General features: G+C 50.2%; 1 protein-coding gene across 1 annotated transcript in view; it reads left to right on the forward strand.

Annotated features, from left to right (window-relative positions):
- Nucleotides 1-17,065, forward strand: part of BDH1 (3-hydroxybutyrate dehydrogenase 1) — a gene marked incomplete at its 3' end in the record, with an annotated part of 32,219 nt that extends 15,154 nt beyond the window's left edge. Inside the window, 7 exon segments of the mRNA XM_081235358.1 lie at nucleotides 208-329; nucleotides 10,747-10,865; nucleotides 10,917-10,981; nucleotides 15,069-15,095; nucleotides 15,097-15,214; nucleotides 16,595-16,956; nucleotides 16,958-17,065. Coding sequence (XP_081091484.1) covers nucleotides 208-329; nucleotides 10,747-10,865; nucleotides 10,917-10,981; nucleotides 15,069-15,095; nucleotides 15,097-15,214; nucleotides 16,595-16,956; nucleotides 16,958-17,065 — 921 coding nt within the window.
- Nucleotides 17,066-22,718: the final 5,653 nt, after the last annotated feature.

Raw genomic sequence — 22,718 nt, forward strand, 5'->3', positions numbered from 1 at the left:
TAGAGTCTGGGTTAGAACCTGGTCTCTTGATTCTGAGTCCAAGCATTTCTACTATACCAGGGTGCTTCTCCAAACAGCAAGAGACAAGTGGGGAGGGCCAGGCCTGGCCCACTCAGGAAGCCTTAATTTTTACTGCCCAGAGGAGGCCTGGTCATTCAGCCCTCAGGATCCTGGGTTCCTAACGTGGGGTCTGACCTTTTAAAACAGGTTGCCAGCAAAGCTGTCTTGGTCACAGGCTGTGACTCTGGATTTGGGTTCTCCTTGGCCAAGCATCTGCATTCAAAAGGCTTCCTTGTATTTGCTGGCTACTTGATGAAGGTAAGAGATGGGTCATCTTCATAATCATTGTCCTTTTTTTTTTTTTTTTTGCGGTACACGGGCCTCTCACTGTTGTGGCCTCTCCCCTTGCGGAGCACAGGTTCCGGACACGCAGGCTCAGTGGCCATGGCTCACGGGCCTAGCCGCTCCGCGGCATGTGGGATCTTCCCGGACCAGGGCACGAACCCGTGTCCCCTGCATTGGCAGGCGGACTCTCAACCACTGCGCCACCAGGGAAGCCCATCACTGTCCTTTTATACATAGTTATTGTTTGGTAGGGTTTTAAAATTGCAATCAAATACACATAAAATAAAATTTACCATCTTAACCACTTTTAAGGGTACTGTTCAGCAGTGTTAAATATATTCACATTGTTGTACAACCATCACCTCCATCCATCCCCATAACACTTTTCATCTTGCAAAACTGAAAGTCTATACCTAATATAAACAATAACTGCCCATTCTCCCCTCCCCTCCAGTCCCTGGCAACCACCATTACAATTTCTGTCTTTATGAATTTGACTACTCTAAGTACCTAATATAAGTGGACTTGTGCAGTGTTTGTCTTTTTGTGACTGGCTTATTTCATCTGGCATAATGTCCTCAAGGTTCATCCATGCTGTAGCATATTACAGAATTTCCTTCCTTTTCAAGGCTGAGTAATATTCCACTGTGTGTATATGCCGTATATTGCTTATCCATTCATCTGTCAATGGACATTTGGGTTTCTTCTACATTTTGGCTATTGTGAATAATGCTGTTATGAACATGGGTGTACAAATATCTCTTTAAGATCCTGCTTTCGATTCTTTGGGGTATATACCCACAAGTAGAATTACTGGATCATATGATGATTTTATCTTAAATTGTTTGAGGAACTGCCACACTCTTTTCCACAGTGATTGTACCATTCTACATTCCTACCAACAGTGCACAAGGAGTCCAATTTCTCTATATCCTTGCCAATACTTGTTGTTTTCTGGGGTTTTTTCTGATAATAGTCGTCATAATGGGTGTGAGGTGATATCTCATTGTAGTTTTGGTTTGCATTTCCCTCATAATTTTTGATGTTGAAAACCTTTTCATGTGCTTACTGGCCATTCATAGATCTTCCTTGGAGAAATGTCTGTTGAAGTCCTTTGCCCATTTTTTAACGGTATGTTTTTGTTGTTGTTTGTTTAGTTTTAGGAGTTCTCTGTATATTCTGGATATTAAATCCTTATCAGATATGTGATTTGCAAATATTTTCTCCCACTCTGTGGGTTGCCTTTTTACTCTGGGGATAGTATCTATGATATACAAAATTAAAAAAATGTTATGAAGTCTAATTTGCCTATTTTTAATTTTGTTACTTGCGCCTTTGGTGTCATATCCAAGAAATCATTGCCAAATCCAATGTCATGAAGTTTTGCCCTATGTTTCTTCTAAGAGTTTTATTGTTTTGGTCTTACATGTAGGTTCTTGATCCATTTTGAGTTAATTTTTGTGTGTGGTGTTAGGTAAGGGTCCAACTTCATTCTTTTACATGTGGATATCCACTTTTCCCAGCACCACTTGTTGAAAAGACTGTCCTTTCCCCAGTGAGTGGTCAAGGTACACTTGTCAAAAATCATTTGACCATATATATGAGGGTTTATTTCTGGGCTCTCAATTCTATTCCATTGGTCTGTCTTTATGCCAATACTAGACTATTTTGATTATTGTAGCTTTGTAGTAAGTTTTGAAATCAATAAGTCTGAGTCCTCCAGTTTTGCTCTTCTTTTTCAAGTTTGTTTTGGCTATTTGGAGTCCCTTGAGATTCCATATGAATTTTAGGATAGGTTTCTCTTCTCTAAAAAAACATCATTAAGATTTTGACAGGTATTGGATTAAATCTGTGGATTGCTTTGGGTAGTACTGACATTTTAACAGTATTAAGTCATCTGATCCATGAACACAGGATGTGTTTCCATTTATTTCTTTCACCTTTAATTTCTTTCAGAAATGTTTTGTGGTTTTCATTGTGCAAGTCTTTCACTTTCTTGGTTAAGCTAATTCCTAAGTATTTTATTGTTTTTTGATGCTATTGTCAATGGAATTGTTTTTGTCATTTCCTTTTCAGATTGTTCATTGTTTGTTTGTAGAAATATGCCTGATTTTTGTGTGTTGACTTTTATCCTGCCACTGTGCTGAATTCACTTGTTATTTCTAACAGGGTTTTACTTTTGTGGAATCTTTAGGGTTTTCTACATGTAAGATCATATCATCTGCAAGCAGATAATTTTACTTCTTCCTTTCCAGTTTGGATATCTTTCTTTTTCTTGCCTAATTGCTCTGGCTACAACTTCCAGTAATATGTTGAATAGAAGTGGTTAGATTGGCCAAAATCAACCGCAATTTACTATCTATACAGTCTCCTGGAAGTTGCAAGCCTTCAACAGATCCTAGAATTCCAAAATAGTTACATTAGACAGATTCTGCCAGTGCACTTATTGTCTAGGTGGGGAGACAGATTCCTGGTGGTTCCCAGTCTGCCATCTTCCCAGAATCTTACTTCAAGCTGAGTATTTAATATCAGTACTGCCCAGAACCTGGGCCAGTGTTTGTAGTTGTTTTTTAATTGCCTTCCCAACAACTGGCTCATCTGTTGCTTACAACAACTGATATCTTTTCCATTCACTTCAGTGTCTCTTGTTCTTCATAGCTTCATTCATTCATTTGTTCATTTGCCAAATGCTAATGATGTTCCTGACACTTTGCTAGGTGCTGAAGAAGAGTAAGACCTGATCCCTGTCCCCAAGGAGCATTGTCCAGTGGTGATGGGACAGCCATGCACAGACACAGCTGGAAGAATTAGAGTGGAGAGTGTTCTCAGGGTTGTGCAAAGAATGTTTAATGAGGATGCACAGAAGGAAGGGATTGACTCTGGCATGACAAAAGGGGTGACGTTTGTTCTGGGCCATGGAGAATGAATAATGCTGTCATAGGTGGAGACTGGGAGGAATGACCTGTCAGACAGAAGGAGTAACCTAACCATAGGCTTGGAAGTATGAGGCTCCACTGGGACTCATAAAATGGAATTTAGGATGCATGAAAGGAAGCATTGGGACGTGAAGCTGCAAAAGGAATTAGGAGACAATTCCCCTAATTTAGCAAGTTCTTCTACATTTACCACAATCCATTTTTAGAACATTTCCAACTTTCAAAAATTTCCCTCTTGATCATTTGCACACCTACCCACACCTACCTCTAGTTCTAGGTAGCCACTGATTTCTGCCTCTTTAGATTTGCCTTTCTGGACTATTCAAATAAATGGAATCATACAATGAGTAGTCTTATGTGCCAGGTTTATTTTACTTAGCATAAAGTGTTTGAGATTCATCCATATTGTAGAATGTATCAGTAGTTCATTCCTTTTTACTACTGGTTGATGTTTTATTGTATGGATATGCTACATTAAAAAATTCACTAGTTGATAGATATTTGGATTAAAATGTTTGGATTTTGGGCCATTTTTGGCCATTTCGTGCTTCTTTTACTGTTCTTTAAAGGCATGATCCAGAAGTTGCACATATAGCACCCATGCTGTCACTCTATTGGCCAGAGCTTAGTCACATGGCCTACCTGACTGCTAGGGATGCTGGGAAATGTAATTGGTATTCTGAAACAATATGTACCCTGCTTTAAGTCAGGGGTTTTACTGCTATAGAAGAAGGGAAGAATGGGTATTCAGGACAACTTGCTGTCTCTCCTCAGTGGATGAGACATTTTTCTTTATTTTGAAGGCAGTAGGAACCCTGGGAAGGAATTTTTTTTTAACTAGGTTTAATATCTATAAAACAGTATCTGTTCAATGTAAAAAATTCAAGAATATGAACAAGTACAAATAGTAAAGTAATTTGCATTGTCATGGTCTGAACATATTTCTAGATCAGAGAAGAGTTTATTTGTCCTTTTAATTTTTACTTATTTTGCATTATGAAAGTAGTACATACTCCTAATAGATTCAAACAATACAGAAATATGTGGTGTAAAAAAGTGAAGTCTTTTCATTTCAGTCTCTTGCCCCAAAGTAACTGCAATTCATCTGTGCACTGTATTTCTTACTTTCGTTATTATAAACAAAGCCACAGTGAATAATCTTGCACCTATCTTTTTTTTTTTTTTTTTTGCGGTACACGGGCCTCTCACTGTTGTGGCCTCTCTCGTTGCGGAGCACAGGCTCCGGACGCACAGGCTCAGTGGCCATGGCTCACGGGCCCAGCTGCTCCGCGGCATGTGGGATCCTCCCGGACCGGGGCACGAACCCGTGTCCCCTGCATCGGCAGGCGGACTCTCAACCACTGCGCCACCAGGGAAGCCCTTGCACCTATCTTTCATTAGTAATTCTTAGGAAAAATTTCTAGATGTGAAAGTGCTAGGTGGAAAGGTGTGCAGATTTTAGAATTTATTCAAATCTGCCAGAGTGCTCCCCTCAAAAGCTATACCAGTGCCTACTCCCTCTAATGGTGAAAGGATCTGGGGGGAAATGGGTGTGGCTGTGCTTAAGGTTGGGTTCTCTGTATAATGTGGACCTGCCTTAACAGGTCCTGGCAGGAGTCGTGGTGCCTCAAAACACCTTGTGCCTTTAAAATTCCTCATTCATATATTCAGCACCTGTGCCATTGTGCTGGCCTGTCCAGGGACAAGGTGGGAGCACACCTGGACTTAATGCTGCAGAGGAGCTTTCGAGAGGGAGTCAGGGCCTTGGGTGCTAGTCCTAGATCAGCCACTAACCCGGGAACTGGGCAAGCACTTCGCCTCCCCAGCCCCACTCTGCTCTTACTTAAATGAGAGGGTCCAACTGGGTGATCTTAGGTCCTTCCACTCCTGCAGCGGTGATTTTATGAGTTAGTGACACGTTCTTTGAGGAGAGTACCAGGCAAATCACTGCCAGGTTATGTCTGGTGGTGTCTACCTCTTGACTATTACGGTGTCATGGTCTGTCTGTTCTGGTTAAGAGCTAGAGGGGGCAGAAGTCACTAGAGGTCTGAATTAGTTATGCAAACCAGAAGATGGTCAGAGCTATTAGGGACTATGGAGAAAGTGCTGCAGGAGTTGAAAATGGGAGATTAGTCTTCCAAGCTGGTTCTGAGACGTTAAGCCACATGATAGATTCTAGCTACATCTGCCAAACACTCTGCCTGCTCGTATTTAGTTACCCCTCCTCTTGTGCTTCAGATCTCAGTGCCTCAGTCCAACTCAGGGACTTGGCTCCACCACATAGGTGTCTCCACCCTCCCACATCATTAACCCCTCACTGTCTACCAAATCACTTTGGCACATGTACATGCGTGTGCGCACACACACACCACGACACAACTCCACTTCCTGTGTGTACTACCACCCCATTTCTCTGCTTCCCTTTATAGAAAAGCACCCCGAGAGGGTTTCTTGTACTAGATATTTTCATTTACTTTCCATTTTTTTCCGCAACCTAGTTAGATGGGGCTTTTGCTCCTACCACTCTGTTTATTTGTTTATTCACAAAAGATGTTTATTGAGCACCTGCTATGATCCAGCAACATTCTCTGTTGGAGCTACAGCATGTACCAATTCAGTGACAGGTTCTTGCCCTGTGGAGTTTACGTGGGGGGAGGAGATAGACAAGGAACACAGTAAGTAAGTAAATTGCTTCTCTGTGGGATGATAAAAGCTATGGAGGAAAATAAAGCAGGAAAAGAAGATGGAGGGTGAATGTGGTGGAAGGGGTGCCCGGTTTTAAAGAGAGAAGAAGGACTTCACTGAGAAGTGAGGGAGCGAGTCATGCAGATGCGTGTGGGAAAAGGGGATGGCCAAGCCAAAACCCCCAAGGAGAGCGTGTGCCTGGGGGGCTAGAGAAACAGCAGGAGGCCTCTGTGGCTGAAGCCCAATAAGTGAGAGGGGCGTAGTGTGAATAAGCATGGGGGGTGGTAGTGGGAAGATTTGTATCGGAGGAGGAAAAGATTGCCTCTCTGGGAGCGCAGGGAAGGCTTGGTGGGCCAAGATGCCATTTCATCACCATCTGGAAGGATGAACAGGAGTTCCCTGTGATGGGCGGAGGTGGCATATCCAGACATCACTGGTACTTTGAGGTAGCTGAAGCCTAGTGCCCTTTGTGGAGGAAGAGGAAGCTGAGAAAGGAAGGCAGGACCAGACCAGGAGGGGCTCTGAATGCCTCTGATACGGCTTTTATCAAGGATGCCAGCAGTCCCTATTTTGTCAGATCCATTGGCTACTTCTCAGACCATTTTCATACGCAACCTGTCAGCAGCTTTGACCAAACAAACCGCTCTCGCTTATAACACTTTGTTTCTTGACTTTGTGGACACCCTGCACTCTTGGTTTTTCTCCATCTCCTTTGCTGGCTCCTCCTTTTTGGCTCATCCTGTAATATTACAACACCCCAGACTTGTTCCTCTTGTCACCATATTTCTAATACGTGTGATAGATGCTCACATATAATATGTGCTGAGTGTCCTCACATTCTGCCTTGAGGTGCTAGACAGCCGAACAATAAATGCTGAGAGGCTGTGAAACTCTTCTGCCGGGACTAGTCCATGATCTGCCTCGATGTTGTAATAAATTGAGGTAGAAGAGGTTGAAAGGTTGGAAAGGGTAGTTAGGGTGCTGTGCTATTTTCCCTCTGGTCTCAACTAAAATGAGGTGGGCTTCAAGAGAACTTACTTGGAGAACTTAAATTTTGTGCCTTGGAGTTTGGAGGTCACAAAATGGTGTGTTAGTGTTTACCAAAAGAAGTCTAAAAGCCCCCAAATGAGGGTGGAGTGGCTCATCTGGAAGCAGAGCAAAGAGAGCCCCTAGAGAGGGGGCTGTCCTTCTACAGGCAGGACACTGCCGCCTGGACCTGATATGCACAATGGGAGAGCTGCCTGGAGTCATCTTAAGGGCACCTGTGCAGTGAGACTTCTAGGAGGGTGCGTGTGACTCAGCCAGAAGGGTGTCCCACTGAAGCCCAGGCTGAGGGAGGAGATGCCCAGGTAGAGGAGGGAATGGTCCAGTGGAAGGATCTCTGTGGAAACCACAAAAGTGTCCCAAGAAGGGAGGACCAGCTCTTGAGCACCTGCTGTCCCAGGGCTCCAAGAGCAGACAACAATGGCACCACCCTCAGATGACTACATCTTGCCCTTTCATTAGCCAGCCCCTGCATCCAGCCCTGGAAGGGTCAGAGATTAAGGAATAGGAGAGGAGGACAAACCTGAAAATAGTGAGAAGGCCAGCCTCCAGCCCTGCTACCTGGCACCCCACTCCCACTTCCCACAGCCCTGCCAGGCCTGGGTCAGGGCAGGCTCTAAACTGGATATAAGTTGTTGGGGTTTTTTTGAATTTTATTTTATTTTATTTATTTTTTTATACAGCAGGTTCTTATTAGTCATCCATTTTATACATATCAGTGTATACATGTCAATCGCAATCTCCCAATTCATCACACCACCCCCACCCCCACCCCCCGCCACTTTCCCCGCTTGGTGTCCATACGTTTGTTCTCTACATCTGTGTCTCTATTTCTGCCCTGCAAACCAGTTCATCTGTACCATTTTTCTAGGTTCCACATATATGCATTAATATACGATATTTGTTTTTCTCTTTCTGACTTACTTCCCTCTGTATGACAGTCTCTAGATCCAAACTGGATATCTAAACTGGATATAAGTTTGAGAGTTTGGGTATTCAAGCCAGACTGGACAGGAGTTATTTGATTAGTAGACTGAACTGGACTCCCTGCCAAAAGAAAGAGGTTCTCTGTTATCTGAGAATGAGTGGAAAAGCTACAAGACTTGCCTGAAATTTCATCCAGGGGTGGTAAAATAGCTTACAGACGAAGTTTAAAGGGATAGTGAAAGAAGTGGGTTTATCAATAAACCGGTTACACAGGCACCAACACAGTAGGACTGAATGCTTGTCCCTGAGCAGCAAGACAGACATGGACAAAGACAGAAACCCTGGAGCCAGGGAGGCAGTGTGGCCCGGGCAGTGCAGCCTGGGCCCCGGGACAGGTGGATCCAGAAGGGGACAGACTGCCATAGTCTGCGGGCTGCGGGCTGAGGGGGGTTGGGAAAAGTTTCTTTTGAACAGCTGGAGGCAAACTGACAGCAGGACATGCAGGCTGCTCAGAGGCAGATGAGGACTCCTGGGAGGTCTGTCAGGAGAAGGTAGGAGGGTGGGGTTTCTCTCCTGGGGCCTGAATGCTGTGCCTGAAGCTGTGGGCTGTGAGATTAACCCCCGGTTTCCTCTGTGAGAAGGCTCTTAGCTGCCAAGCTGCCAAACTAAGTTCCTGCTGGTACCCTGGCCTAGAGTGAGGGGCTTCCCCCGGGAACTGCAGGGACATTGGCTTGATGCTGGCTAGAGGCACAGGAGAGGTCTGGCGTGGGGCCCAAGAGCTGCTGCCAGATGGCAGCAGGGTTGACAAAGTCCAGAGGAGGAAATGTCACTCAGCTCTCGACAGCAGCTGGAATCCATGTTATCGGGAGTAGACATCAGCATCCCTCGGAGACTCAGGCCACGCGGGCTCTACCCCAAGGGGCATTTGAGGAACCACGATATGAAGACTGAATTAAAACAAGATATGTATTTTCCTAATGTCCACGTGCTGTCTGTGGGAAAGAGAGGTGTCTGTGGGCACCAGCCCCTCCAGCCTCTGGACTTGAAGATGGCGTCCAGGGAGCTCTTCTCTGGTGCAGCCCTCTGTGGGGACGGCAGCAGGACCTCCAGGCTTGTCTGCTCCCCCGTGGCTGGAACACCATGTCGTTTGGGAAGACTGGCATACCAGGGGGGTTCAGCGTGGACTGAGCCTCACACCTGGCTGCTCTGTGCAGAGGTGACTCTGGATGTGGCTGGCATTCCTGGTGCCACGCCGTGCTGCTGCTTCCAGGGCCACTGGGGAGGCTCCCTGGAGAACCTGGGGTTAGGGTCCTCCTGGTTCAAACCACTGACACTCAGCCCAACCTGCAGAGAACTTTCCACCGCTGGTGTATGCTGACCATCCTCGTGCTTCCCGCTCTGGCCTTACTGGGGATGTTTGTTTCAGTACCAGATGTAGCCCAGACAAGCCCTCGGCTGAGAGTAGGCATTTCTCCATCACTTCATCCTCTGGCAGTTACTCCTTTCCTCTCATAAGATGCATCACTGTTCTGTAGACCACTGACAAAAGTCACTACCAATTAAATTATGACTGACAGTGTTTAATTTTCAGATCGATCGTAGCTCATCCCTATGGTGAAAAAAGTATGTGTCATAGAATACAAGAAATATGGTAATACAACCTGCTTAGGGCGTGAGGACTAATGAGATAATGCAAATCAAATGCTTAGCAGTGTGAAGCACAGTAAACAATAAATGATGTCTAGTTTACGCAAATCCTCCAGCAGCTCACCCCTGCCCCCAAGCAGACCCCTGCCCACCTCTCCTGCCTCATGTCCCACCACTTCCTCTGCCTCTGCTCTGCCTGCAGTGGCTTACGGCAGGACCGTAGTGCCCCTCCTCCTGAAGTGCCCCATCCCCAGGCCCCCTCTGGTTAATGTCCTCAGCTGGCACTGCCTTTGGAGGCTCTTCCCTGCCCACCCCACCTTCTGTTCAGCCTCCCGCCTCCCACAAGCTTTCATACAGCAAAGTCACCCCATATTCTCTGCTTACCCATCTGCCTCCTTCCCTAAAACTTGACTCTTTGAGAACAGAGGCTGAGTTATTTATTTTTGTGTCTGTGTTCTTAGCACAGTGCTGGAACATGACAGAGGCCCAAGAAATGTTTGCTGAGTGAATGACACTTGTCTCCTGTTTAGTAACTCCTGAATTTGCATAGAACTTTGTCATATAACAGGTTTTTGTAAAAAGCAGTTTCCTCATTGCATTAACCTGAGCAGGTCAGGACAGGTGGCGATGCCCTTATTTCCAACTGTAGCTGGAACAACCGGGCACCTCTTAAGGGATGCACCTGAGTACACAGACCCTGGTCCTTGATGTCCTCTGCCACCAGGGCAGAATCACCTCCATTCCCTGTACTAGTCTGGCCAGTTAGCCTAATCGGGCAAGGCGGGGAGGACCCTGGGTTGCAGGGGGAAGCACTCACCCCCTGCCCTTGGATGGGGCTCAAACCCCAGCACCACCCTGACACACAAACCTTTCCCTGCTGCTTTTTTCCACTCGATGCATTTCAGGAAGGGTTGTTAAACCACTCACCATGACCTTACTTAACCAATACTGCATTTTTGGGAAGAAAGATGTGAAGATTTTTAGGTCTGAAAAAGAAAATAAATCTGTCAGATACGTGGTTGCACATGTCTCGCTCTCCCTCTTTCCCTCCCTTCCTGCCCCCTCTCCCAAATGTCTTTTTCCTGGTAAAACAGTGCAAATTCCTGCCTTCTCAGGCAATACTGTCTTTGACCTCCAGGTGGTGCCCTCCCTGAGCTTTCAGACCAGATGCCTTTCCTAAGCTGGTGGCCGCTCTGACTCGTACTCCACCCATCGACCCCAGCAGGAACCTTCCGGGAGACAAGTGCATTCTCCCCACTCCCATTGCCCGCACCGTGGAGGGCACATTTTGATGGCGAGTTTGATGCCTTTCACCCTGGCTCTGTGGAACAGTTGCTGCCAAAGCCAGGGGAGCCAGCCGTGGTGGTGAGATGAAGGGCATTGTCCGATTAGAGCCGGTGAGCCATCTGCCACGAGCCCCTTTGCTCCCCAGCAGGGCTCTGAGGGACTGGACATCCAGAGCCTGTAACCAGCCCTCTCCTCCCCACTGCAGGGAAAGGCCAAGTGAGTAGACCAACCAGCAGGCTGTGGGCCTGGCCTGATCTTGAAACCATCCCTTATCTTGCATTCAGTAAACATTTATTGAGTGCCTACTGTATACTTGGTAGTGTGCTGAGCACCCGAAGGGGTATGAGCGGGGAGGAGAAGTTCGTAGTTGGGCACCAGCCAAGTTGAAGTCAGTGGCTTCATGGTGGGACCTATGAGGAACAGTTATAGCGCTGGTGACATTATGCCATGGACAGGGAAGACCCTACACCTGGGGCACTCTTGGTCTGGGAGTGAGAAGACTGGAGTTACTCTGGGCTTAGCCTCTTACTAGAAGTGTGATCTTGGGCTTGTCCCTTCACCTGTGAGGGTCTCAGCTTGTCCATCTGTGAGGCTCACATGTCAATCTGACCATGGCAGGGCATTTCAACTAAAGCTGCTCTCAGGCTGAGGGGCAGGGGAGCTGAGCGGAGCCAGGAAGCAGCGGAGGCAGGAGGGGCCGTGATGTCAGAGGAGTGGCAGGCTGTTCAGGCTCAGAGAGGGCAGAGTCCTTGGTGGGGAGTGGGTGAGAAGCATGGCAAAGGAGGTCTCGCACGCCCCACTCCGGAAGGGAAGCATAGGAGCAGGAAGTGGTTGACCGAGGAGGAGAGTCTGCCGGAGGGGGTCAGATCAGGATGGAGGAGGAGGAAAGAGACTGTGACAGGGAGACCTGGGAGGGCTTCTCCAACAACATAGGAGGGAGGCAACAGGGACCCAAACTAATGCTGTAGACGCAGGAAAGAAGGCACCGATTCTAAGGACGCAGCAAAGGAAGGCAATAGCAACACAGGGTTAAGTGCCAGGGCTGTGTCCTCACACAGACCTGGGTCCTAATGCCCTCCTGTCCACTGGTTAGCTGGGTGACACTGAGCAAGGTGCTTAACCTCTCTGAGCCTCAGTTGCCTCATCCAGATATGGAACAATTTAGTATCTATTGTACTTTTTTTTGTTTTTTGTTTTTTTTTGAGGTACACGGGCCTCTCACTGCTGTGGCCTCTCCCATTGTGGAGCACAGGCTCCAGATGCGCAGGCTCAGCGGCCATGGCTCACGGGCCTAGCCACTCCGTGGCATGTGGGATCCTCCCGGACCGGGGCACGAACCTGTGTCCCCTGCATCGGCAGGCGGACTCTCAACCACTGCGCCACCAGGGAAGCCCTATCGTACTTTTTTATAGGTTGGTTGTGAGGATCAGGCGAATGAATGGATGCAAAGTGCTTAGTTCAGGGCCTGGCAGCTGTCCTTTTGATCTTTCTCAGTAATATTAATGGTACTCTTGACTCATTAGATGGGGAAGAGATGAAGGGGCTGGAGGAGTTGAAGATGACAGTGAAACTATTAGCAAGGAAGAGGAGCAGGCTTGGGCCACTGGGCACTTGGTGTGTTGGTTGGTTAGGATGAATCGGGGACCTGTGGGACATGCAGGTAAGAGCGATGGTCTGGAGGAGCAGGTGGGGTTGGGAGAGAGCCGTGACTCCCCGGGGGTACATTGGAACAGTTCCTCAGAGGTGGCGATGGGGCCGTTGCAGGAGAACAGCTGTCACCCAGACCAGCAGGAATGTCATGAGTTTATTCAGAATGCTGGCTGAGGACTCCAGCGAGCTCCTTCGTCCACAGACTGTTGTTACTTATCATGTCGTCAGAGCTGTGATCCAGGAACAGTGTGCTTCCACAGGTCAAGTTCCGTTAAACTTGTTTCGTTATCGGTATCAAATGTAATTAATTTTTAGCTGGATAAAAGGACTGTATGTATTTTATGTTGTGTGCCATACTGTGCCATATGAATCAAACACAAAGCAGCTGGAAATTTCCATGAACATACAGAAGATGAGGCTGCCTAAGCATTGAGTGTCATTTGAGGGAAGGTGCACTAGGACAGGGCACGGGGGGACAGGTGGAAGAAAGGGGTCAGGGAAGATGGAGGAGATGCTTGGGTATCATTAATGCGAAGGGAGGAGTGAGGGTCAGGATCCATAAGTGGTGTAAGCACACCAGGTGCAGGGGGAGAGGTTGAGGCCAGTGAAGGTGGCGGGGGTGAGGGATGAGGGAGGCGTCCTTAGCATGGGCCGCCCTGGACACCCTGGAGCAGCATGGGGCCGGGACCCAGAATGGCAGGGAAATGGGAGACTGGAGAGTGTAGCTTGTGTTCTCAGAAGCCTGGCCGTGGAGGGAAGGAGAGCAAGACGGTGGTGTGAGGGGGTAGCATGATTGAGAAAAAGTTCTTTAGGATATGGGGACATGGTATTTACAGACAGTCATTCACCCGACAAACATTTATTGAGCATCTGCTGTGTACAACGTTGAACGTTGACGGGAGGGAGCCGGGGCAAGGGAGGAGTGGAAGTTGCATAAGAGAGAAGGATGGATGGCTGATGGTGTGGAAGGTGGAGGGTGAAGTGGCAGCCTTGACAATTGGTGAGAGGCCTCCTGCTTCTCCTGGTGCCAGGAGTGGGGCAAAGACTTCCAGGGGAAAGTCTGCAGCGGGGGGAGAGGGAGTGGCTGCGTGAGGTCAGCCCTGAGAGCTGAGCGGCGGGGGGAGGCTTCGGCTTGGCCGCCATGGGGAGTGGGGGTGAGAGCGTCATGAGCACTTTGTTAACCGGCCATTTCCTTCCTCTGATAAATGACCTTAATTCTCCTTAATTGAAGGAGAAGGCACCAGAGGTCAGTTGACGAAGCTTTAATTTGGGTAACACGAAGGAAAGAAGCTAGAGACCAATTACTCTGTCATTTACACAAACTCATTTCCATGATTAAGTAGGGGTGAAGCAGGGCCAGAGTTCCCACAGGCAGGGGTCAGCCCCCCAGGAGGCAGCCCTGCCCTGAGGCTACGCCTTGGCAAGGAGCACTTTCATGGCCTTGCCATGAAAAATCCTGAGGGGTTCCACAAAGAAGAGACAGGGCCCCGCCGTCCTGAGGCTCCAGCCCATCCAGTCCTTACACCCAAAAGACAGCTCAGAGGGGGCCCTGCAGCACAAGGCTGCCTCCTCGTTGCGCCGTCCCCCAGTTCAGCGCTGCCTCTGCCTCAGCCTCAGCCTCACTGGTCACACCGGAGCCAGGCTCCCGCCTTGGGTCCTCTGTTTCCCTAGCTGTGAGAGTAGTAATCAGCCTAAACGGACTCCAGTGATCCTGCTAGCACCCAGTTCTCTGAGTCTACTTATCTGGCCCTTAGCTGGCCTTGCAGGAAACAGTCAACCCAAGTACACTCAGTGTATGTTTGCTCTGACCCAGTACAGCCCCATGGGACCACACAAAGCTGAGGGGTGTTCGCTACCTGCAAAGACCAGGTGTGTCCATTGTTCATACTGATGAACAGCTTACCAGGTGCCAGGGGCTCACCACATGACACCCAGCCAATAGTGCATGGTTCACAGAGGATGGAGTAGTGGTTAGGAGGGTCTTGGAGGGGAGCTGGACTGGGGGCCCCACCCGACATCAAGGCTTGGCTGAGCCTTTAACTTGCTGTGTGACCTTGGACGCCGCGTCCCCTCTCTGGTCCTCCAGAGAGGGCTTGGCCTGGAAGACTCCTGAGGTTCCCCTGGTTTCTGGCAAGAGGGAGAATACAAGTGAAGGCTCAGAGGCAGGAATGAATAAACAGGTGCCCAGGTGCAGGAAGTGGGATGAGACTGGAGGGAATAGGATTGAAATGAGTGAGGTGAGGTGGGGCTCCAGGCTGGAGGTGGGCTGGGTCATGATGGGTCAGAGAGTCGCTGCAGGCAGAAGTGAGATGAGAATTGGACACGAGACTGAAGGGAGGGTCACAGCCAGCAGCTTAGGCCTCTCCATCTCCTGTCATTCCTGGGTGACTCTAGAACGTGTCCCAAGAGCCTTGGACGAGAAGCTGGCAAGTTATGGGGAAAAGGAATGAAAGTGAGGAGGGGAATGGCCTGCAGGCTGATGGGTGATATCCGGAGGCCGAGCCCTGTGATGAGTGCGGTTCTGTCCCCTCCTGTCCAGGCTTGTAGGGCCTGGTTAACTATGCGGGCATCTCAATGTCTGGGGGATGTGGAGTTCTCCAGCATGGAGACCTACAAGGAGGTGGTGCAAGTAAACCTCTGGGGCACAGTGTGGGGGACAAAACCCTTTCTCTCCCTCATCCAGAGGGCCACAGGTGAGTTGGAAAGGGACCTTCTTTCTGCCCCCTGGGCCTGCTCTACCTTTTCATCTTTGCTCAGAATGGAAATAGGTCTCAGCAGACTCAACATCCACTGCCCTCACTGGCTGAGTGCATGACCCCCAGGGGCCACAAGGGGCCATGGATGGTGGCCAGCGGGGGTGCCCTGGACCGGGGAGCAGAAAGGGATGTGTGATTTTCAGAAAGTAGAGCAGGTAAGAGGTCAGCAGTCTGCACCAAAGGCTAAAAGATTACAGTTGTAATCCCAGTCTGGGAACCTGATCCAGACAAATAACCACCTTTGTGCACAGAGCTGTGTGTACACATCAGGTATGGAGAGGGGTGTGGTTAAGTAAATGTTGGTATATCCATTCTGTGGGTTACTGTGCCATAGTTAACCAATGAGACAATTGTGGTAGTAGGTGAAAATAATAATAGTAATAATCAAGATTAGAAATTGCCAAAACAAACGCCCAAACCACGTTAGGTGGCCAAATGTAAGCAAACCACCTAAGAAGTCACTGACTCAGATTTTCTCCCGATAGTAGCAAACAATTATGGCAAAAAGGGGAAGATCCATACCATCCATCCCACTGCCCCAGCAATGACAGGAGGAACCCAGAGAGCATCTGTAGGGTTTTGGAAGAAATCCCCAATCCTTCAGCAACTTCCAACATAGAGGTTTCTGAAAGGTGTCTCCTCACAGTGTCCAGGTGGGGCTGTGCCTTAACTTCCTGGGTGCGCACCCAGGGCGAGTGGGTCTCAAGTCTGCCTGGGCTTACCGGGCAGGCTGGATGGCTCCTTCTCCATCCACTGCCCCACGGCTGGGAGAGGCTGTGGTCAGCTCCTAGCACCCCCAGGCTGGGCCTATGGGAGAGCTTCTCCAGCTCCCCACTCTCTCCCAGTGCCTGAGACTCTGTCCGCACGTCTTAGATCTGCAGTCAGGTTCAGGACCCTGCCCCTGCCTGCTTGGCGACAGAGCCCGACCAGGTGATAACAGTTGGGGTTACTGGCCACAGGAGAACGTGGCAGGCGAGATAGAGCTTGTGTGTATTGCTCAGTTTACTGCGCCCTCCCGCTGTGTAGGCCTGCTTTCCACTCTTTGCTCCTCCCCTGTCCTGCCTGGGAACAGCCAGCTACCCAGGAAATACCAGAGATGCTGATGCTGATGTGTGGGCCTGAGCTGGCCTTCATTATAAACGAGGGGGCCCCCTCACCCTGGCTGGTTCAGAAGGCGGAGCCCCAGCCTGACAGGCCGCAAAATAGCTGTCAGGGGCCAGGAGGCCAGGTTCTGGCCAGACCTCCAGAAACACGCCAGGCCCCAGACCCTCTGCAGGTATTGTTCCGTGAGCAGGAGTTTGCTGTCTTCCTCCGCAGGCTGCGTGGTCAGCATCAGCAGCATGCTGGGCTGCATGGCCCACGCGGCCGGCCCCCCGTACTGCATCACCAGGTTTGGGGTGGAGGCTTTCTCCGACTGCCTGCGCTACGAGGTGCACCCACTGGGAGTGAAGGTCGGCGTGGTGGAACCCGGCAACTTCATCGCCACCACCAGCCTCCACGGCGCTGAGCGCATCCAGGCCATCGCCAGTAAGATGTGGGACGAGCTGCCTGAGGGGGTGCGCAAGGACTACGGCAGGAAGTACTTTGACGAGAGGGTCGCGAAGATGGAGACCTACTGCAACAGCAGCTCCACGGACACGTCCCCCGTCATCAGCGCTGTCACCCACACCCTGACCTCCGGCTACCCCCTACACTCACTACCACCCCATGGACTACTACTGTTGGGTGCGAATGCGGATCACGACCCACTTGCCTGGAGCGATCTCCGACAGGATCTACATACACTGAGGAGTTTCGCACTGGCCTCTGTTGGGGAGCCCTGGGGGGAGGGAAGAGGATGGGGCTGGGGGAGCGGCTTGTGTCATTACCTCTTGACTACCCACTTGTGGATTATCCCAGTCCCAGGAGGACCCACTACCAGTTTGAGTGTTAACCAGAGCAGGCAGCCCAGCTCAACTCGTGTGCCCAGTGAATGGCTCGGGCCTCCTCAACTGGGGTGCAGAGTGGTGGGCAGGGTCCACAAACCTCAGGGCAAACATGGTGAATCTGTCTTTCTGGAATTGATTTTATACAACGATTTTAGGTAGACATCTTTATATTAAAAACAGATTTATTATAAAATAGAATCCAAATCCTTTATATTTTAAAGCCAAAGCATCAGTTCAACAAATTTATCTCAGGACTCCCCTGGCGGTCCAGTGGTTAAGACTTCACCTTCCAATTTAGGGGGTGCAGGTTCAATCCCTGGTCAGCTAAGATCCCACATGCCTCGGGGCCAAAAAACCAAAACATAAAGCAGAAGCAATATTGTAACAAATTTAGTAGACTTTAAAGAAATGGTCCACATCAAAAAATTTTATCTCATTTGATCCTTAAACCAGCCTCATGAGTAAAAAGGGCAGTTTTTTTTTTCTTTTGTACATGAAGAATCTTTGGCTCAAAGAGGATACATGAATTACCCTTTTATTGCTTATAAATCAATTTTGCTTATATTGCTTTATATAAAATATAAAGGTCCAAGTCGTGTGTTCCTGCCACTGCTGTAGAAACATTTCACATTTTATGTTCCGGGGCTGCTCTGGATCCAGTTATCTGAGGATCCTGTGACGAGCTCTGTACCCCCACCTGGGCCATATATATCATGTGCCCACCATGCATCTCTTTGCATGTCCTTGGTGCTGCGGTGTGCAGCCTGCAGCCAGTGATTCAGAGCTGAGTGGAGGGGGTGGCAACGTTCTGGAGATTTCCTTTTGAGGTTTCTCCAGCTTATCTTAGGACAAACTTGTGTGGAGGTGCTCACTGGCTAAGAGGTAATTTGTTTCTGGTTTGGGTCTGCTTGGTCTTGCCTGGGGTGGGACCCATGTTGATGGGACATTCTTGGCAGGAGCCGTGATACATAGGATGGGCACTGTGGCCTCTCCTCCCCCAGGGGTGGGTCCAGGTTCCCTGTCTGTCTCACCTGGTGCTTATACACACACACGCACACACACACACACACCTGTTCTATGGTGCTCAGGGTGGCCTTCATTGATGGCTCACCTTCCTAATATGGACTTATTTTTACTTAAACCAGGTCACTGATCAGCAGAGTCTGTTATCACTTCTTGGGTTTGTTATCACTTTCTTTGGGTTTTTTTTTTAATAAATGTATTTATTTTACTTGTTTTAATTTTTGGCTGCGTTGGGTCTTCGTTGCTGCTCGCAGGTTTTCTCTAGTTGTGGCGAGCGGGGGCCACTGTTCATTGCCGTGCATGGACTTCTCACTGTGGTGGCTTCTCTTGTTGTGGAGCACGGGCTTTAGGCCTGCAGGCTTCAGTAGTTGTGGCTCGTGGGCTCTAGAGCACAGGCTCAGTAGTTGTGGCACACGGGCTTAGTTGCTCCGTGGCATGTGGGATCTTCCTGGACCAGGGCTTGAATCCGTGTCCCCTGCATTGGCAGGCAGATTCTTAACCACTGCGCCACCAGGGAAGCCCTTGGGTTTGGGTTTGAAGGCTAGTATCCCTGCAATTGCCCAGAGCCTGCATGTTTGGACAAAAACCAGGCAACACCCTCCTCCAGGTATCTGCAGGCCTTGGGACAGGTTCCTGAGTACCAGCCCTTCTGCCTCGCCCTGGAAGGGCCAGGCCTGCCGCTAGAGGGTGCCCTATCTCCTTTGCAGCCGGAGTGGCCTCAGCTCCTGATTTGGGAGCTCCCACCCAAGCCTGAGGTCTTGAAGGGTTGGTGATTCCCCACCTTGGAAGTGGTCCAGGCACAAAGACACAAGGCCCCTTTAGAAACAACTCTTCCTTCTCTTCTAGTAGCTGCCTGGCTTAATCGTGGAGCCTGGTGCCAGGAGTAGGCAGAACCTGGAGAGCTGGAACCAGCCACGGGGCTCAGGCAGTGCCAAAGAAGCGGGGGTCTCACAACGAGAAAATTCAGCCTGCCTTTTGGGCCTTGATCCCCTCTGTCATCAAGCGGGGATGCCCTGCCCAGCTCCCTATCTGCACGGTGAGGCCCAGAGGGCCTGTGTGGATGACAGGGTGGGCAGGGAGACTGAAACCCTCCAGAGCCCAGGGAGGGACACTTGATGGTCATTGTCTTTACATAACAAGAAGAGCTTTTTGAATCACAAGGCTTGCCTTTCAGAATCTCATTTTTATATCTTGGGAGATTTTGTTTCCATGCTTAATTTTATTAAAGGAAAATGTATGCAGAACTTGAAGTTACTCGTGTGCATGGGTGCCTGGGAACTGGCAGGAAAGGGAGATGGTCATACGCTCTGGGTCAGGATCAGCAGTAAACCGAACGCTGGAGAAGATGCATCTGCGTTAAGTCAGGACTGCTAGCCTGGCCTGCAGGCTGCCCTGATTTTTAATTTTTATCCCAGTGATTGGAAAGCCCAGAGCAACTTTCCCCAGATCATCTCAATGCTAATGAAAACCTCACAATTACTATTCACCTTTTGGCAGCTGAGAGCCTCCTTGGGGGCAGGTCTCGTTTTGATCCTTACAAGAGACAGCTGAGGTGGGCAGAATAGAGGTGGTTGTTCCCATTTTATAAATGGCATAACTGAGACCCAGAGAGGGGAAGTGACTCACCCAGCATCACAGTGGGTCTGAGCAGATCCAGGGCCAGCACGAAAGTCTCCTGAGTGGTGCTGTACACCATCACCTCACTCTGTGGCCCCAGGAGCCCTGGGAACCAGGTGGATGGGTCAGGGTCGCCTGGTACCTAGACCCTCACTGCCTGTCAGCAGAGCTGCCCCTGCTTGTGGGGGTGAGGGGAGGCTGCCACCTGCGCCCGCTGTCTGGGGCTGCTGGGGACTAATGGTGGCCACCAGCACCACCTTGGGTGGGGAGCATTGTCTCCAGCACCCTCCCCTTGGAAGGATTCGCTCAGTCGGTGAGGCCTGAGGACCCACCTCCTGTTGTCTATTCAGGCCTGCAGCTCTGGGCCTGGGTCCCTTGGAGTATAACCCCATCTTCCAAGCAGCAGGTACCAGTCAGCTATGCAGGGCAGGGCACTAGTGAGCAGGCACCTGCACAGGGCCCTGGGCCAGGAACCAGGCATTCACTGAACCATTGGATCCTCCTCAAGGCCTCTGAGATAGGGGGAGAGTCCTACACCCCAATCCCACTCTGCCACCCCGTGGTGTAATCTTGAGTAAGTGGCTCTGGTTCCAGGGCCTCCATCGAGGCCTCAGGCAAGAGGAGGGGAAGCGTGCAGACAAAGCCTGGCACTGCGGGCGGGGGGTGTGGGCTGGACTCGGCTTGCACCTGGGACCTTGCCCAGTAGTACCTCTGTCTGTGGGGACCCACGGACGGGTGCCTTCAGCCCGCACTGCCCCTCCCTTGATGGCTGGAGGCTGGGTGAGGGCTTTTTGCAAGATGCTCCCGACGGTGCCTTGTTACAGAACACGTGCTGCGCTTTACATTCCACCCGGGGCCAAGGGCTTTGCAAGCAGGTGACAAGCCAGCCTGGCCCTCCCTGCCATGAGCTGTTCTGAGTGCCTCCGCTGCCCAGGGCAGTGGGCTCTGCCAGACTCCCCACTTGTGAGGCCTGCTCATTTCCTGTATTTCAAGCGGGAACTGGCTCTGCAAAGCTGCACCAAGTCTTTCTGGTGCAGGTGCAGACATGAGCAAGCAGAGGCTCTCTCGGCTTAGGTAGCACCAGGCCCAGGCTGCCAAAGAGCAACCAAGCACAGCTGTGCAGTGCTGGGCCCAGTCCACAGCCAGCTCCGCCCCTCCTCTCCTCTGATTCTCACAGTAGCCTTGGGAGCTAGGCAGGGTGGGGTTATTTTCTCATTTTACACATGAGGACTACCCCAAGTCTCTCACCAAGAGAGGGATAGAACCGGGTGGCCAAGTCAGATCTAACCTCCAGCCCGGAGCTAGTGATGCATGAAAAGCAGGGCAGATGGCACCCGGATCTAAAATAAGGAGGGGAAAAAAATACCTCAATTATGTAACAGTGAGAAAGATCCGTAGGCATACGCATAGTACAACCACGGAGTGCTGCCCCATAAGCCATCTCCTCCTTCCCTCCCCCATCTCCTTCTTCCCTCCCCCAGGCTCTGGGCCCTGCTCCCTGGGAGGGGATGTGCTGGAGGAGCCCATCAGCGACCCTCCAGGAGGAAATCTGCCTGGCCTGGGCTCACACCGCCCCATCTTGGGCGTTTCTGAGGGCATGCTCTAAGAACACCAACACCTAACCCTTGGACAGAAACAGATTCTGGAGCTGCCCTCAGAGAGCTCGAGGGTCGTCTGAGCACAAGACTTGAGAATCCTCAGATACGGAGGTGGAACAAGGAGGGCTCTGGGGACCCAGTGCTCCGATGTGGAACAAACAAGAAAACAAGCAAACACAGAGCATCTAAGGCCGTCCTGGTATGTGCAGGCACCAAGGAAGGTGGTTTGTGAGGTTTGTGGCTTCAGAGGTATCAGGTGAGCACATACTGGTCAGGGCCCAGGGCCCAGGGCCTGGGATTAGGGCTGGGAGGGCTGCCGGGACTCCTGGAACCTCAGAGAAGGAAAAGGGACTCAGCCATCATCAAGCATGACTCCCAACCTCCAGGCAGCTGGCCAGGCTTTGAAGCCCTCCAGTGACAAGGATCTCCTTACTTCCTAAGATGGCATTTCCTTGGTTAGGGAAAATTCACCCAAAGACTGAGCTGAAATCTTCCATCTCTGACTTAAGTCCTTTGACACTTGGCTATGACCCAGAACTGCCCAGAACACTAGGTTGGAAATGGCCAAGTCAGGTTCAGGAGCCAAGGTCCCTCATTTGACAAGGTTTCCATACCCCTCACTGTCTGAACAGAAGGTTTCAGCTGTGATTATCCCATCTCTCATTCTTGATGACACACATCAGGCTGAATGGTCACCTAAGTCCCATCAAGCAGCAAGAACTTTGAGACAGGGTATAATACATTTGTAGAGATGCTGACAATTTCTTACACACATGTGCCCCCTCACAAGTAAGTGTGCTCCCAAATCATCTCTCATCTGATCCTCATAAATGGCTTATGAGTTAGGCAGGGCTACTCTTCCCACTTTACAGATAAGGAAACTGAGCCTCAGGGAAGTGGAGTCATTTGCCCAAGATCACAGAGCCAGGAAGTGGGAGAGCCAAGACAGAAATCCAGGCCTGGCCTCCATCCCTAGGGCCCCTTCCTTTACCCCCAGGCTGCCTCAGTCTCTCCATCAGGGCCCTGGAGCTGGGCTGCACCAGTCAGTCAGAGCCTGACCATGTAGCCTGTGAAGGAGTGATGGGTGGGAAGCATTAAACTCAACTTTCTTCCAGCCCACAGTTTTGCAGAGAACAACGGGGAAAGGGAGGCTGGGCCTTTCCTGCATCTCACTGCAGGTGTGTCCACTGTGTCTGGATCTGCCAGTGGCCTGGGCTCTGATGAGGGCCTGAGGTGGAGAGAGCAGGTCCAGGAGGTATTTCCAGGGCTGTGGCT

The sequence above is a fragment of the Mesoplodon bidens genome (assembly GCF_964165515.1).
Source record: "Mesoplodon bidens genome assembly, chromosome: 5".
NCBI classification, from domain to species: Eukaryota; Metazoa; Chordata; class Mammalia; order Artiodactyla; family Ziphiidae; genus Mesoplodon; species Mesoplodon bidens.